The sequence below is a fragment of the Callospermophilus lateralis genome, chromosome 15, assembly GCF_048772815.1.
Source record: "Callospermophilus lateralis isolate mCalLat2 chromosome 15, mCalLat2.hap1, whole genome shotgun sequence".
In the NCBI taxonomy this organism is placed as follows: Eukaryota; Metazoa; Chordata; class Mammalia; order Rodentia; family Sciuridae; genus Callospermophilus; species Callospermophilus lateralis.
Genome location: NC_135319.1, coordinates 19,553,496 through 19,568,868, shown reverse-complemented (window position 1 = coordinate 19,568,868; position 15,373 = coordinate 19,553,496). Strand labels below are relative to the sequence as shown.

General features: G+C 45.8%; 1 protein-coding gene across 3 annotated transcripts in view; it reads right to left on the bottom strand.

The window, feature by feature from the left end:
- Positions 1-1,405: 1,405 nt before the first annotated feature.
- Positions 1,406-15,373, bottom strand: part of Rassf4 (Ras association domain family member 4) — a 35,787-nt gene continuing 21,819 nt past the window's right edge. For all 3 annotated transcript variants that reach the window (XM_076835338.1, XM_076835340.1, XM_076835339.1), the window contains 8 exons: positions 14,154-14,296; positions 12,635-12,726; positions 11,799-11,956; positions 6,551-6,652; positions 6,186-6,237; positions 4,916-5,037; positions 4,021-4,118; positions 1,406-2,839 (listed from right to left, as the gene is read on the bottom strand). In XM_076835338.1, the coding sequence (XP_076691453.1) occupies positions 2,779-2,839; positions 4,021-4,118; positions 4,916-5,037; positions 6,186-6,237; positions 6,551-6,652; positions 11,799-11,956; positions 12,635-12,726; positions 14,154-14,296 (828 nt within the window). In that variant the 3' untranslated portion in view covers positions 1,406-2,778. The remainder of the gene's footprint in view (positions 2,840-4,020; positions 4,119-4,915; positions 5,038-6,185; positions 6,238-6,550; positions 6,653-11,798; positions 11,957-12,634; positions 12,727-14,153; positions 14,297-15,373) is intronic.

Below are 15,373 nucleotides of genomic sequence, written 5' to 3'. Positions count from 1 at the left end.
ACACTGGGCATTCTTGATTCCTCTACAAATCACCTGGTCAGACTGCACAAACCTTGGGCCTTGTTTCTCTAGAATTTAGGGGCCAGATGTATCCTGGGTGGATGGATCTATTTTGACAGTGAGAAGGCCTTTAATCTACTTTCTGGTAAACACTCCAAGCAGGTAGCACATGGTTATCATGGCAGAAAAACAAGCTGTGTTTTTGATCCCTTCTGGTCATTTGTTCTGGACAAACAACCCTGTTTTTCCAGATTCCAGTCCTTTTGCAATCATGTTGATTTATTCTGAGTTGTTTATTATACTCGCTGGTCCCTGAGGGCTGGCCTAGGAAGACAGCACATTCTTGCAGGGATCTTTATCTTCAGATACCTTTACTATCTCATATGAGAAATACTGTAAACTGTATGAAGCTGATGCTCCCCAAAATCAATAAGAAATCACAAAGTCTAAAATATAAAATCCTGGTGTTGGGGTGACCTGGTTGAATCCTTTTCTGATTCCCTCAGGAAAACAAATGTGATATTGAAAAAAAGATTTGTGAGCCCTGAGAGGATTCCAGGAGAGGACATATCCTTGTCTATACAACTTGATACAGGTTTTTCCTAGCTATGATATTCAGGAATCAGTTTTGATAATATCTATTTTGAAAGTGACACTTAGCTAAAAAGGCCTTAAATAGTATTTTAGCAACTGCAAAAACTAACTATAACAACCAGGTTAGAGCTTATGGAGTTTCCTGCTGCAGTGGCTTCCAAAGCATCGCGCCCCTGTCCTGCTCCTCACTGGTATGTGTCTCCTGGCCTGCAAAAACACACTATCTTGGCCATTTGCAGCTCAGCCTCAGGACTCCTTCCTGGGAGATTAGCTGGCTTGCTGAACTGGTCTCCTGACATTCCCAGATGGCCTGCTTCTGACAAAGAGATCCCTGAACACAGGACAGATGGTCACTCCATCTTGTTCTTCCAGGCTGGGCACAGGTCTGGCATAAGGCAGTCACTCAGTTACTCCTGAACAATAGACAGGCAGTTGTCAGACCTGACGTTGTAAATATGGACTGGTGAGTAAATAAAATTACCTGAAAGTTTCTGCTTGGTTCATTTTTTACCCTTTACTGAGTCACTGCCTGGAAGATTCCTGAGGCCTTTCTGATGCTAAGATTCTTTGATGCAGGGTGACCATATTGCTCAGATCACTCATAGGCTGTCACCGTGACTCTTCCTTTATGTCCTACAACAGTCTCACCTCAGACCCCACACCAATCCGCAGGCTAGGCCTGAAAAACACAGGAGTCCTGTAGAATTGGGTTGTGGCTCTCCTGCCAAGCTCTCTAAGAAATTCAGAGATTAGAAAAAGAGGTCAATATGAATATGCAGAAAGAAAAAGAAAAGAAAAGCTTGGTCTTCACTTCTTCAGTTTAATACAGCACACCTTTATTGAGCACCTAAGAAAATATATATGCCAATCAAAAGAAAAGACAAGAGAACTGCTGTCAGACCTCCCCTGGAATCTTTGAGTTTCTATGGTGACAGATCTGGGTGAGGGCAATCTGGTATGAAATTTACCCTGACAAGTGACTCCAAACTGCCTGATTGTTTCCATGCTCTGCTCTTTTGGGCACTCCATAAGGAGATTCTACATGCCTAGATGATAAAATCTCTCCTATCTTTGCAAGTCTATATGGTTCTTCCTTTTAAATCTGCCATTCACAGACCCCAGCAGAAGAATTTGATCTTCTGTTTTCTGTTTTAGACCAACATGGCTGATGTAAATTGTTACAGTTTTTGCAAAGGATTTCTCATTCACTCCAAAAATTCTCCAATAGTCAACAAACAATAATTGCTCAGTATCTGGCCCCAGGGAATTTAAAGCCTTTTCTCCCCAAACAGACCTTTCTCCTCATTACCACACAGGGAAGTGTTTACAGTTGTCCCCTGTCCACTAAATAGGAAGTACACATGTCCAGAGAAGGCACGAGGCAGATAGATGTCCACAGGACAGTGGTGATGAGGGCCAAGCACTGCCTTCTTAAGCCACTGCCAGCAGTGTCCATTCAATACCATAGAAGCCACCTCCCCAATGTGATTAAATTGGTGAATTTCTTTCAGAAAGCTTCTTTTAATAATTCCTTTGGGCTTTGTTCAGAAGAATGATCTCCGCAGAAAGCAGATGGGTTCCCCATGGTTTTATTTCTGATTTAGGCTCTGCAGTAGAGGTGCTGGGCTGTGCAAAGAGGATTAGCAGCCTGGGATATTGTGATAAAGTGATAGCTGGAAACAGGGTACATCCAATAACTTCTGGCAGCACCTGCTTTCCCCAGTAGAGTAACCAAGTAGCAGTATGATATGGGATAGACAGGGATCTCGTGATGCACATGGAGAATGAGAACAGTGCTTGGTGGCCCTACTGGAACTCTAAGCCAGGTACTAGGCCAATGGATGAAGCCTACACCCCAGGGGCTAGTCAGATACTATTCTCCTGAGAAGGAGACACAGCCATTGGCACAGTTTCAGTGCCAATCACTTCAAGGCTAGCTTGCCAAGCAGAACACAATTGGCAAGTTCCTGGCTCCTGGGGCCTGGGTCTGCTTCCTGTGTGTGCTCACTATGGAGCCAAGGATAGGAATGCAGGACTCACAATGCTTAGACTTCAGACAGGTTAAAAACACAGGCACTAGATTCCTTAGGCAGCCATTAATCAGTGTGACCAGTCAAGGCCTGGCTGCTGGGACTCCATATGCACTTGCTGTAGTGGGCGTTAGAAGAGACATGTGCTGGCTTGCTATTTGGCCTCCACCAGCTGCTCTAGGCGTTGCAGCATTGTCAGACGCAGGGCTTGGAACCTGGAGGGAGACAAAGACAAGGGGACTCACTGAGGCTGGAGGGGCATTAAGGTAGGAGTAGAAGAAGGGAGGGAGCACAAAGATATCTGACCCAGTTCACTGCTCTTGAGTGGATGATTGACAGTCACTACCTCTCCTCTATGAAGCAAAGAGAAGAGTCCAGCCTGCTCCTGTGAGGAGCATCAGTAAGGCTCTTTACTGCGTAGAGATTGTTTCAATTCCATTCCAAAAACTCTCCAGCATAGGCAGGAGCATACTGGAATGCACGGGGCAACATGTCAGGGGTCAAGAAGCCTGTGTTCCAGCCCAGACTCTACAGATAACCTGTGCTACGTCCTTCCTCATTTGGGGCCTCAGTTTCCTCCCTGCACACTGAGTAGACTGATCAAGTGATTCCCAGGTCCCTTCCTGCTCTAAAACCCTACAATGACATGTTCAATGGCACAAGAGATCCTTCACTCTGGGATCTCACAGACTCCCTCTGTGGGCCCCAATGCACCATTGGAAGCTGTTGGGGGGATGAGGTTTTCCAAGAGTCATTCAGTCAGACATCAGAATCCAAACCAGTTACCAACCCAAGGTTCTGCAGTGAGCAGCCTGCCTTTCCTTCCTCAGGCCCTGGGAATGTTTCCACATGTTCTACTCCATGTTGCTGAAGGATAGATAGGTCATGGGGACCTGCAGTCTGGCTGATCTCACACAGCCAGGCCCTGTTCCCCTTTCTATTGAACTCATCCTTGATGCAATAGCTGCTGGTGCTTGAGTTCCAACAATTGCCACCTTCCAGCAGGATTAGTATTCCTGCTAGTACAAAAGGTCTCAGACCAGACAGAAGCTGCACCTAGCAGGCCCTCTCTGTGGTTGCTTTTCCAGAGTTAGATCACTAGATCCAGTGCCCACCCTTGCTCTTGCCTCTCCCTTTCCCTCCCAGTTTTCTGCAGTTATATTCCAGGATTCTGAGAATGCCAAGGCTGGCTGGGCAGTCTAGATTGGGTTCCCTCCGTTTGGGCAGGCTGTCACCCCAGTATGCTGTCAGTACTGAGAGACCAGAGGGTGATGCTAGGAGCCAGGACAAGCAGGCCTCCTCAAACTGCAAGGGCACCAGGTACCCAGCACAGGCGTGCCCTGCAGACATGCCCTGATGATCAGAACCCATGACTGGCTGATTAAGTGCTGCTTACTTCGTGGTTAGTTTGATTATTTCTCTTTCCTCCTCTTCTTTTAATTTTTCAACAAAACTGTCCAGCACCGGCATTTCAAACTTAATGTACTGAGCGACCTAGAAAATCCAAGAACATTTTAATGTGCTTTAAATGAGAAGCCTAAAATGTATTTTCTTTTTCTCATGGCTTCCATAGTGGCCAATCCAGCCAACATCCTGTGTCCACAGAAGTAGCTGCCCTTCTTCCCACCCTTCCCCCAACACTGCCCTGTGGTGTAGGATGGGAGAATGGGAACCATTCTTATCTTGAAGGCAACTATTATCCCTGGGAGGAAATATTGAGTTGAATATTAGGAAGAGCATTCAATACTGCAGCATTGTCACACTGGGTGTTCTCTATAGGTGGGTGTGGGGAGGCTGGTGAGAACAGCATTGTTTTTAACAATGGAATGAAACAGTACCAGCTCTGGGAAGAGGCTGAGGGAGACTGGGCTACCTTTAGGGCTTTTTCTGTGCACAGGAGTTTGAACATGTGTTCATTGTCTGGTCAGACTGTTGGTAGGACTTAGCCATCTTCTTCCCTTACATAGGCCCTAGTCAAGGAGCTCTTGTGTGGGTATTGAATGTAATAACAAAAAAGGTACATTCCAAAGAAGGAAGAGGGTTCACTAGTGTGAGAGTAAAAGCACAGGGCCCCAGTTTTCTAGGACTCAACTTCTTTCTTCTAAGCCAGCTGACGAAGCTGATGGTCACTAGGAAGAAGGGAACTGGAGCCCTTTCAGGACAGCTGTGTGGTCCCAGGAGACATCACCTGAGAGGATTCTGGCCCAGGTCACCTTTATAGCCCTCTGGAATCCACATGTTTCCTCCTAGACCCTCCCAAGGAAGCAGGCCCCCATCTAGCCCCTACTCACATCGTGGGGGACTTCCTCGCCCAAGTCAGCTTCCATCAGGAAGATCTTGACGATCTTCTCACAGGGCCCATGCAGGATTCTGGAAATCAGTGGATACTCGCTATCTTTTAATTTTGTCCTCTCTGAAACAAAAGGCAATTTATAAAATCCATAAGATGTTAGAAATGTCTCTCTTCGTACCAGGACAGGAACATTGTAGGGAATGGATGTTCAGGGAGCTCAGGGAACCTTCTTCAGACCTCACTTCCTGTGGAAAGGCTGCAGGACAAGCCAACCCCAAATCTGCCACTTTGGCACAGGATTATGTTGTGCTAAAGGCAACTGAGAAAGAATGAATACAAGAAAAGCTCTGTGTCCTGCTCCTATTTGCCTAAAAGCAGAAAATAAATTTTTCAATGGTTCCCTTTCCCCCTCTACCAGAAAGGACAGAAGTTAATTACCAGAGACAGCTCTAGACCCTTGTCATCTCAGAACTAACATCAGAGGAATCTACATAGTTAATATTGAAACTAGTCCTCATCTTCCATTAATTCCCTGATATCTTGACCTTTACACTATTTGCCTCCCTGGAAACTCAAATCCCTTCTTTGTTTGGTCACTTTTCTAAAAACTTTTCTTCTGCTGAAGTGCTTTGAAAGCCCAATTTCTAACCGCCCCTTTGAGTCACTCATTCCTGAGAACTCCCATAGGAATACACCATGCACCTGTTCACAAACCCCCTTTTGTTTTTCTCTTCCCAATATTATTTACAAAAAAGGAGGGTAGAGGGAATATACTTTTTTCCTTCTCCTATAGTGTCATTCAATAAAATCCAGTCAGGAAAGAAACAAGAGCTGAGTGGACAGAAGGGGGAAAAGAAATGGGGAAGTGCAGGCCAGCTCAGTCACAGGACATTGCTATGCCAGTGTTACAGAGAGGGGCATGCGGGCTCTGTGGCAGCAGCTCTGAGTCACGGCTTCTGGCCTACACTCCCCACCTCTCCTGACTGAATCACAATGAGCTTGAGAATGGTCCATTTTATTTGAAGAGGTTGGTGATGGTGGCTTTGTGCACAATTTTGATGGGATTCTGAGAGTGATGGCAAGTGTGCCTGGGTTGGGGTTGGGGAAGAAGGTGTGTGGTTTAAGTGCAGTATATGCCAGTATAGGAGGGCTGCCTACTGCCAGGAAGGCCAGCCCAGAGCCCTCAGGGAAGAAGTACAGTTGGCAAGCTTGCCATAGGAGCAGAATCTTCTTGCTTTTATAATCTGGAAGCGGAAGCTGACACTTACCCCCAGACTCATGGACGATGTAGAGTGCAAACTCACCAGGGCCATCTTCCACCTGCACAGGAAGTCACAGAAAGTCAGTCTTAACAACTGTTTGAGACAAGATGGAACAAAGTAACCACAGCCACAAAGCCACATACACAAAGCACCAAAATTACATGATTTTGCAGCATGAGCCCCTCCATGAGATCCCCAACAAAAATACCAGAGATTTACTTCCCTCTTTACTTAAAATACCAGAGATATCAGTTCAGCAGAGGAAACCTTGCTAGTGTACAGCCCTCCTCTGCCTCTCCAACTCTCCTCCCAGCAAAACAGCAAAGTGTCATCCTCCCAGGGAAAGGTTGCTCCATTGTGCCCAGACTTACTCTGAACTTGTTCAGCAGCAGGGTGAGCACCTGCAGAGTGGTCATGGTACTGTTGACCCTCACGTTGGTCACGGATCCATAGGCAGGAGTGAACACAGAGGTCTGTGTGGGGTGGGAAGACAGCTCAGGGTTGGCATCACAGTGCTGAGAACACTCAAGCAACAGATGCCTGGGCTCTAGGAACACCTGCACCTGTCCATTCATGCACATCTATGTGCAAACTGTTCCCAGACCTAGAGACACTCAGGGAAATTGTAATGGTTCCTGTCTTACAGAGATCCCTGAGGAAGATAACCTCACTCCCTGTATACCACCAAGGAAAACCCTCTGGATCCTAAGAACCAGGGTCCTGGAAGTAATTCACTGAGGAAGGGGAAGCCAGTTTTCCCTTCACTCTTTTTGTCTTTTGAATCACGAAGTGTTTGCTGATTCTAAGACTTAAATGTCCCAAATCTATTTATTCTACATTCTCTTAGTGGTGCCTGAGCAGAGGTCCTCAAGTCACGCTATAGCAGTTTCCAACATGTTCCCTTCATCTCAGCCCCTCCAAACCAGTCTCCAAATTGCTGCCCAAATATGTGTACCACCTTTTAAAGAACCCTGAAATGTAGTGTGTGGTCTGGTCTGCTTTACAGTCTAAAGTTCCACCTCGGCCCTCCCAATTCTCCTAACCCAATTCAGACTTCCTGACTTAGAATCTGCAGTTGGAAAGAATGCCAGGCCATGCTATCTGTACAGTACAATTTGTCAGAGAGAAGTTTATAAAAAGCATGGGGAGGGGCTGGGTTGTGGCTCAGCGGTAGAGCGCTCGCCTAGCAGGTGCAAAGCCCTGGGTTCGTACCACATATAAATAAATAAATTAAATAAAGATATTGTGTCCAACTATAACAAAAAATAAATATAAAAAAATAAAAAGCATGGTTCTAATTAAAAAGATCTGAAGACTTCCCACAGCCTATGCAACACCATCCACAGCTCATCTAATTGTTACGCATCTATGATACTAAGACCCCCTCACAAGCACCCTGTGTTCCAGCCACATGGGCTTTTTAACAGTTTTGCTTTTTCCTCAGGAGACGAGGACATTATAATCTTGCATGTATCTTGCTTGTGCCTATGAGACACCAACTTATGGTGGTTTGACTCACAATTTTTCAACTTTGCAATGGGGCAGAAGCAATACACATTCAGTAGAAACTGTACTTTTCAATTTTGAATTTGGATCTTTTTCTGGGCTACTGATAATATGATCCTATCTTCTCTCTCAGTGCTGGACAGGGCAGTGAGCCACAGCTCCCAGACGGTCATGGGATCACAAGGAAAAACCACCAGCTCTCTACAGAATGTTGTGTTGCTAAGCAATGATGTTTGGTAGGTCAGGTGTACTAGATACATTTTCATCATTGATATTTTCAATATATGATGGGTTTATTAGGACACAATCTCATCACAATTTGTTATAGTTTGGATGTGAGGCATCCCCCAAAAGCTCACATGTAAAACAATGCAAGAAGGTTCAGAGAAGAGATGATTGATTAGGTTATGAGAGACTTAATTCAATCAGAAAATCAATCATCTAATGGGATTAATTGAATGGTAAGGCGGGTGGGGTGTGGCTGGAGAAGGTGGGCATTGGGGGCATGGCTTTGGGGTATATATTTTGTATCTGGTTGAGTGGAGACTCTATTGCTTCCTAGTCATCATGTGAACCAATTCCCTCTGCCACACTCTTCTGCCATGATCTTCAGCCTCACCTTGAGCCTTGAGAAATGAAGCTAGCTGTATATGAACCAAAAACTCTGCAGTTGGGAGTCCTCAAATAAAATTTTCCTCCTCTACAATTGTTCTGGTTGCGTCCTTTAGTCACAGCAGTGAAAAAGGTGACTAAATCACAAGTGGAGGAATATCTGAATATGAAATCACCTAGGACATTGCCTGATACTTAATAAGTCCTCAGTAAATACTAACCATGTAGTGAACCTGCTAAATATTTTACATCCAATCTTTGATTTAATCCTCATAACAACCATTTTAAGTGCCTATAATGTGTTTCCTTTTTCTTAGATAGAAAACATAGGATTACAGGAGGTTAAATAGCTGCTCAGGGTCACCTATCTAGAAAGAACTTTTCCACATAAGGATTCTGCAATGCTTGAAAGCCGTTCATTAACTCTGGGTTCAGGTGCCTCCTGGAGAAACGGACTACTCTGCAAGTAGTCAGTTCTCTTTCCTTTATAAGCTGAGTTCAAATTCACATATTCCTCCTCTCTGGTATGCTTTCTCAAGAGAGTATTTGAGACTCAGGGTGCTTAAGGGACTTTCTCAGTAACACCATCTGGTCTCTATTCTGATAAGATCCGGAGGCAGCCTCAAAGCCCAACCTGCTTCTTCCATAGCTGAGAACTAGACTGACTCCGGGTTGTACGGTTATTCAGAAAGCCATCAGTTCCCAAGAAACATGGAAAAGAGCGGTTAAGCCATTTCAAGGAGTTGAAAGATCTTATTAACAAGAGACTGTTGGTATTTCTTCTGCACAAAGCATTGAGAAACTCAAGATGAGCCAGGCACATGGCGCATGCCTGTAATCCCAGCAGCTCAGGAGGCTGAGGCAGGATCCTGATTTCAAAGCCAGTCTTAGCATTGCTAAGTGAGGTGCTAAGCAACTCAGTGAGATCCTGTCTCTAAATAAAACAAAATAGGGCTGGGGATATGGCTCAGTGGTCAACTGCCCCTGAATTCAATTCTTAGAAACCACCCACTCCCCCCAAAAAACAGATATTCAAGACGAAGCCAACTAACTCCAAGTGGTTTCTTAGGGCTGCTTTCTCAACTCTAACCGCAAAAAGGCTTCTCTCTAATAGATCACATTCAAATCCAATAGGCCAGGACAAAGCAGTATAGGAACAGCTAAAATATTTTACCCAGTTTGGAAATAAAACCAATCTCACTGTGGATCAGAACAGTTTGTGGAAATGATTGAGTGAAGTACAAGTACACAGTTCTAAGAAATAAACCCTGGAACAACTCCCACCAGAACTCAGTGCTACTATTCTTCCCTCCGCCCTTCAACTGTTGCTTGTGACTCAAGGAATTTGTATCCTAATTTTTATGAATACTAACTGGGTATGGATGTAGAGCAGGTAAGAATGAGGGCTTTCACATAGGGTTTCTTTTTTGAAGCTCCTTTCTCACCCAGGAGATGTGATCCAACTGTCCAAAATGTCTGTGTTCTGGAAAGTAGGACATCTGTCAGGAAAAAATGCATCCATATTCTCCAGGTAGGTCTGTTCCCGGGGTAATAATCCAAGGCCTGAGTGTGTGGCTGGCTGAGCAGCCTCTCTTAGGAGGGTGGTTCAAATGGAAATAAGGCTGTGGCTGTGATGAGAAACCTCATTGTTCCTTTCTTTTAAGCTCACAGAGTGCTCCACACATCATGTTCCTGAGATATTTGCAATGACTAAAATAAGGTTCAATGTTCCAGACATATTTCTTAGAGACACTAGAGAAGTCAATGTACTGGAGTTAAACCCCACTATTTTTTACCTTGAGCCAAATATTCTTCTTTGTTTGTTAGGAGCACAGAATTAGAAGCAACCTAAACTTATGTACATATTCTTTTTTTTTTTTTTTTTTTTTTGGTACCAGGGATTGAACCCAGGAGTATTAAACCACCAAGCCACATCCCTAGCCTGTTTTAATTTTTATTTTGAGACAGGGTCAAGTGCCCCTGAGTTCAATCCCCAGAAACCACCTCCCTAAAAAAAAAAAAAAAAACTCAAGATGAAACAAACCAACTCCAAGTGAGAACAAAAGCCTTTGGGCTGCTTTCTCATCTCTAACCACAAAATGTTTCTCTCTAATAGACCACATTCAAATCCAATAGGCCAGGACAAAGCAGTGAGAACAGCTAAAAAGTTTTACCCAATCTGGAAATAAAGTTAACTTCACTGTGAATCAGATCATGTTTGGGGAAAGACTGAGTAAAGTTATTCAGAGTCTCCTTAAATTGCTGAGGCCAGCTTTGAATTTGTATCCTCTTGCCTCAGTCTCCTACACCAGTGGGATTACAGGTGTGTCCCTCCACACCTGGCCTCATATACAAATTCATTGACAATTTTTGAAAATTTCTTTAAAATGGCATGTTAATATTTATTAAATACTAACAATTGGAGCTTAACCTTTTACAGATTACACCTTTTTTGAAACAAGATTTAAAGGATACCCAAATTATAATATGGTCTTATTGTTAATCTATATAATATTCTTAATCTCCATTGAACTTCAACCCTGGCTATCCCTGTGCTTTTTCAGGAGACTTGATTTTCACATTGATTTTTTTCTGGACTTAATAAAACCCTGTCATTTGTAAACACTGACTGCAAACTTAGCAAGGCACGGAAGGGAGGTAATGAGATTAAAGAAGTTTTCCCTTCAGCTTGCAGAGTTGAAGTCTTTATCCCAAAGTCCAGGGTGCCTCAAGGGCAGCCTGAATAACCTCTAGAAGACCTGACCTACTTGTTCCTTCAGACCTGAATCCTAGGACCTCCCAGGTTCCTCCATCTCCATGAGTCATGCTCTATCAAGGAAGGCAGCTGCTCAAACTGGAAACCTTTGCTTTCATTTCCCAGGGCAGCAGGATATGGCCTATCACAGGACACTCCAACCAGGACCTCACCCAAACTGCCACTCATTCCATTTATAGTAACAATTAACTTCTCTTTTTACAGTTCCGTTTGTTTGTGGAATGATGTAATTTGGGGAAGGTGATCTTTTCCTAAGTTCAGTACAATACATAATTGGACAAAAGGCGGGTGCTGGGAATCAGGAGTTGTTCATGTTCTCTGGGAACAAACACACTTGCTCCTAGCCACACCTCTCCTAGCAGGTTTAACTTAACAAGTGAGAGTGATGGCTGGATACATGCTGTTCCCATGGAATGATCAATTGAACTTGGAGGGAAACTTTATAGAACATTGCCTCACTAAAGATAAATTGGCATTACTGTCTGCCTTGAGCTTGCCAAAAATCCACACCACTTGGAGAATGGAAAGACAGTGAGTGTGTGGCAGAGAAAGCACAGATCATGAATGAATCGTCATGCCAATGGGTCTTTGGGCAAGATTCTTTTCCTCCTGAGCCTTTAGGATGGGGGGGTGACAAGGATGATAGGGCTGCAGTGCCTGTGCTCAGGCATGGCTCCTGTGCTCTCAGCTTCAGGGCACCAGAAGGTACCAGGGGGGACTATCACCTTGTGATTATAGAAGTGCCCATTGATGGAGAATCGGTGTCTCCGGATCCGCTGGGCCTCGCCAGGTGCACGGAACTTGGGCCTCCTCTGGATCATACAGCTGGCATCACTCTTGGTCCTCATCAACTGTGGTACTTCCTCCTCTTCCTCCAGGGACCCTATGGAGAGAAATGGAACAGATGGTGGCAGAGTGGAGGGCGGCAGCAGAGAAATTGCCATGGGTCTAGCCACCAGGCAACCTTTGGGATTTGTGAGGCTCCCAAGAATCCTGTGGTCAAACCGCACTACAGCACACAATGACATTAGTGTTAGAGGCAGGGGCAGAGCTTGGACAATTTGCAGACAGTTTGCAGACAGGAATGTGTAACTTGTGTCACATCATGTGACCATAAGCCTCCCTGTCTGTCTCATGGAGCCCAGCAAGTTCTTTAGGCACTTCAGACCTGTCCTCTGTGCACCCACTCCTTCACTGAGTGCTAAGGGAAGAGGCACAAAGAGGACAGGTGAGCGATTATGAATGAAGACCCCAGAGTCCTAGGGCCAGGAGCGCACGGCGCCTTCTGCTGATGTTCCTTCTTTGTATACCGTGACACAGTGCAGGGGACTCAAGGCACTGACACACTGTGACCCTTCTGCAAGTCTCTGCTCCCTTTTCCATAAAGGGGAGTAAATGAGGTTGTAAGCAAAGTGCTTTCTATTAGAACGGGTCACTCCTAAGATAAATGAAGCTACTTGGGGCTATTCCATAAGCCTGCACTTTGGAGACTGTGGTTGTGCATCAATCCCCTGGTTCCCTGGATGAAACAGGGTCCTGACAGCTCCTGGGCTCAACTTACCTGAGCCATCTCTGGAACTCTCAGCTTTGGGCACAGTCTGAGTGCTTGGTTCCTCAGCAGTGACTTTGCTGTCCTGGGGAGGTGGTTCCTTTCTGAAAAGAGACAATCACAATACGCAGGTGGCTTAGGCCAAAGAGATGAAGCTGGCTGCCTCTGGGGGCAGGATACAGGACAGAAATGGGGCAAGCTGAGACAAGTGAATGCAAAAAACCAAAGAAATGCAAAATTTTCCCATAGGCATCTGTGGGAAGAGCAAATGTCTAGCCCCATAGACCCTAGCGGCCATGCTAGGCTGCAAGATTTAGACACATGCACAGGGCCAGTGCCGTGCATCCCTATGCAGCTATGTACCCAGTGGGCTCAGCTTCAGGGCCCTGAACAATTTTGAAAATTGAGTTTTCCAAGGCCCTGGTAGGGAGTCAGGCAGAGGCAACCTCCAAAGGGCCATCCTCCACATTTCCTGTAGGACTGACCCCATGCCCATATAGTCCATGCCAGGATGGAGAAAGAACAGGCACAATGGGATACTGCCTGCAATAAAGCGTTACCAGGAAGAATCAGACAGGAGAGTCCAGGGGAATACATGGGCTGCTGTCTGCAATTGCTGATAGCACCTGGGACCAGATTTATCTCAGGAAAGGAACATGGGTCACACTACTGCTTTACAGGAACCTATAGCTCTCCAGTCTTACTTTATGCTTTAAGTCTGTGTGGCTCAAAATTTGCTATAAGTGACGAGGGACACATGGGGATATGCTGTCTCAGGGAGCCCAGAAGGTCTTTAGGCACTTCAGACCTGTCCTCTGAGCATATGGGGATATGCTTATGTGTCAACATGGTGAGTCATCCCAGAGCATCCGTTTTACCTCCAGGTTTGCAGGGGGCACAGTTCTGAATGCTTGCTTCTTAAAAAGAGGCATCCATGCAGAAACAAGCAAAGTGCCCTTTTGAGAGGTACGAGTGTGGGAGGAGGTAAACGTCCATGAAACAGTAGGATTGGTAAGAAAACTTTGTCTTTCTGATCAAAACATTCTCCTGAAAATAAATCTGATCTTAAACTCTAACATATTTACAAAAATAAAATCTGACATTAAAATAAAATAGAGTAGTAGGAAGCTAAATTTGTGTGATTTCTTAGTCCCCCTCCCCCTGCAGATAAGGTTTGAATGGACTTGGAATGCAGCTCAGTGGTAGAGTGCTTGGCCCTGGGATCCCCCTCCAGCAATGTAAAATGGAGGTGATAGAAGCCTAGGAATGTTTTGTGAGGGAGACAATGTGGTTGTTATCTAGCAAAGTTACCCTGGGCAAGGCTGCATTTTGTGCACATAAAGTGAGGAAGGACTGAGGTAGTCACAGGACAATGGAGGCCAGGCTGGGCTAGGCTCCCATGCCAGAACCTGTCCAGAGTGGGTTGTCCACTCTGAGGCTGAGCCTATCCCACAAACACCCTAAACAGTAATGCTAGGGTTGAAAGGTGTCATGAGGCCCACTGACCCCACTCTGCCCTCTGGGCACTCACAGTGGGCAGCTGGGCTGTCCAGGTGTCCACGAAGCTGAGGGGAGGTGCACTCGCTCCCGGTCATCTTGCATCTGGAGTCGAATGGGCCGTCTGAGTCCCCAGGCGATGTTGAGGAGTCCCTCGATGATCAGAGCCCCTTCCTCCTGTGGGGCCCACACACATCAAACGTCCACCCCAGAGCAGCCACCCTCAGAGTTACTGCCCATTCTTCCCATACCCACGCAGGGACAGGACACTCAGGCGAGCCCCCAAACACACTCCTTCTCCTTGGCGTTTCCTCATCCGCCAAGGAAGAGCTGCAAGACTCTACGTGCTCCAGGACAGGAGGCCAGGGCCCTGTGGGAGGAAGCCTGAGGCATGCTTTCCACTGTCCAGCTCTGGCCTGGCCAGAGGCACAGCCAGGGTCAGAACAGAGGACTGAGTCAGGTGTCCCACAGGAACCCACAGCTGTCTAGCAGGCACGTCCACACTGCAGTGAGGAAGCGTGTTCCAGAGCAGCACAGTATGACCACCTGTCTACACAAGACACTGCTTTGCCTACACTATGCCTGGGCAAGGTTCCTATTTCACCAGATCCTGCTGGATCTCATGTGCACCAGGACAAAGGACTTCCTCCTCCAGAGGGGTCTCAGCCCTGTCCTTCTCCCCACACTTCTGATGGCAGCAGTTCCCATTTGTTGGGACTCATTCTACAATCAGAATTCCAAGCTGGCTTTTTTCCTGATAGCTGATCTTGCTTTTCTCACTACTTCTAGGACATTGCCAGTCCCAAATCCCCCTCCAGTATCTCTGTAAAACAGCTTTCATCCTGTGTCCCCAACCAGTCTTGGTTTCCTTAGTTCTGCAGATAGAACAGCTCCTTCCCTGCCACTCAACCTGAAATCCTAATCCACAGAGCCCTCTGCTCCACAAGCACCTTGGTTGGCTCTGGCTCACACACCCCTTGGTGTCCTTAATTCTTTGTCTCTGACCTATTTTATGGCCTCAGTCTCTCAGTGACCATCTCAGATTCTCTGCACCCATTTGGATGACCCCAGGTCAAGTGGGCTTGACCAGGATTCCTTGAACACCCTCCCCACTGAGCCAGAGAACTTAAACATCATTCTCCCATTACAGTCTCATCCAATATTGTATTTCTTTATTTACTTATTTGTTTTTGTTGTAAGAACATATAACACAAGACCTGCTCCCTTAATGAATATTTGGGCGCACAATGCAGT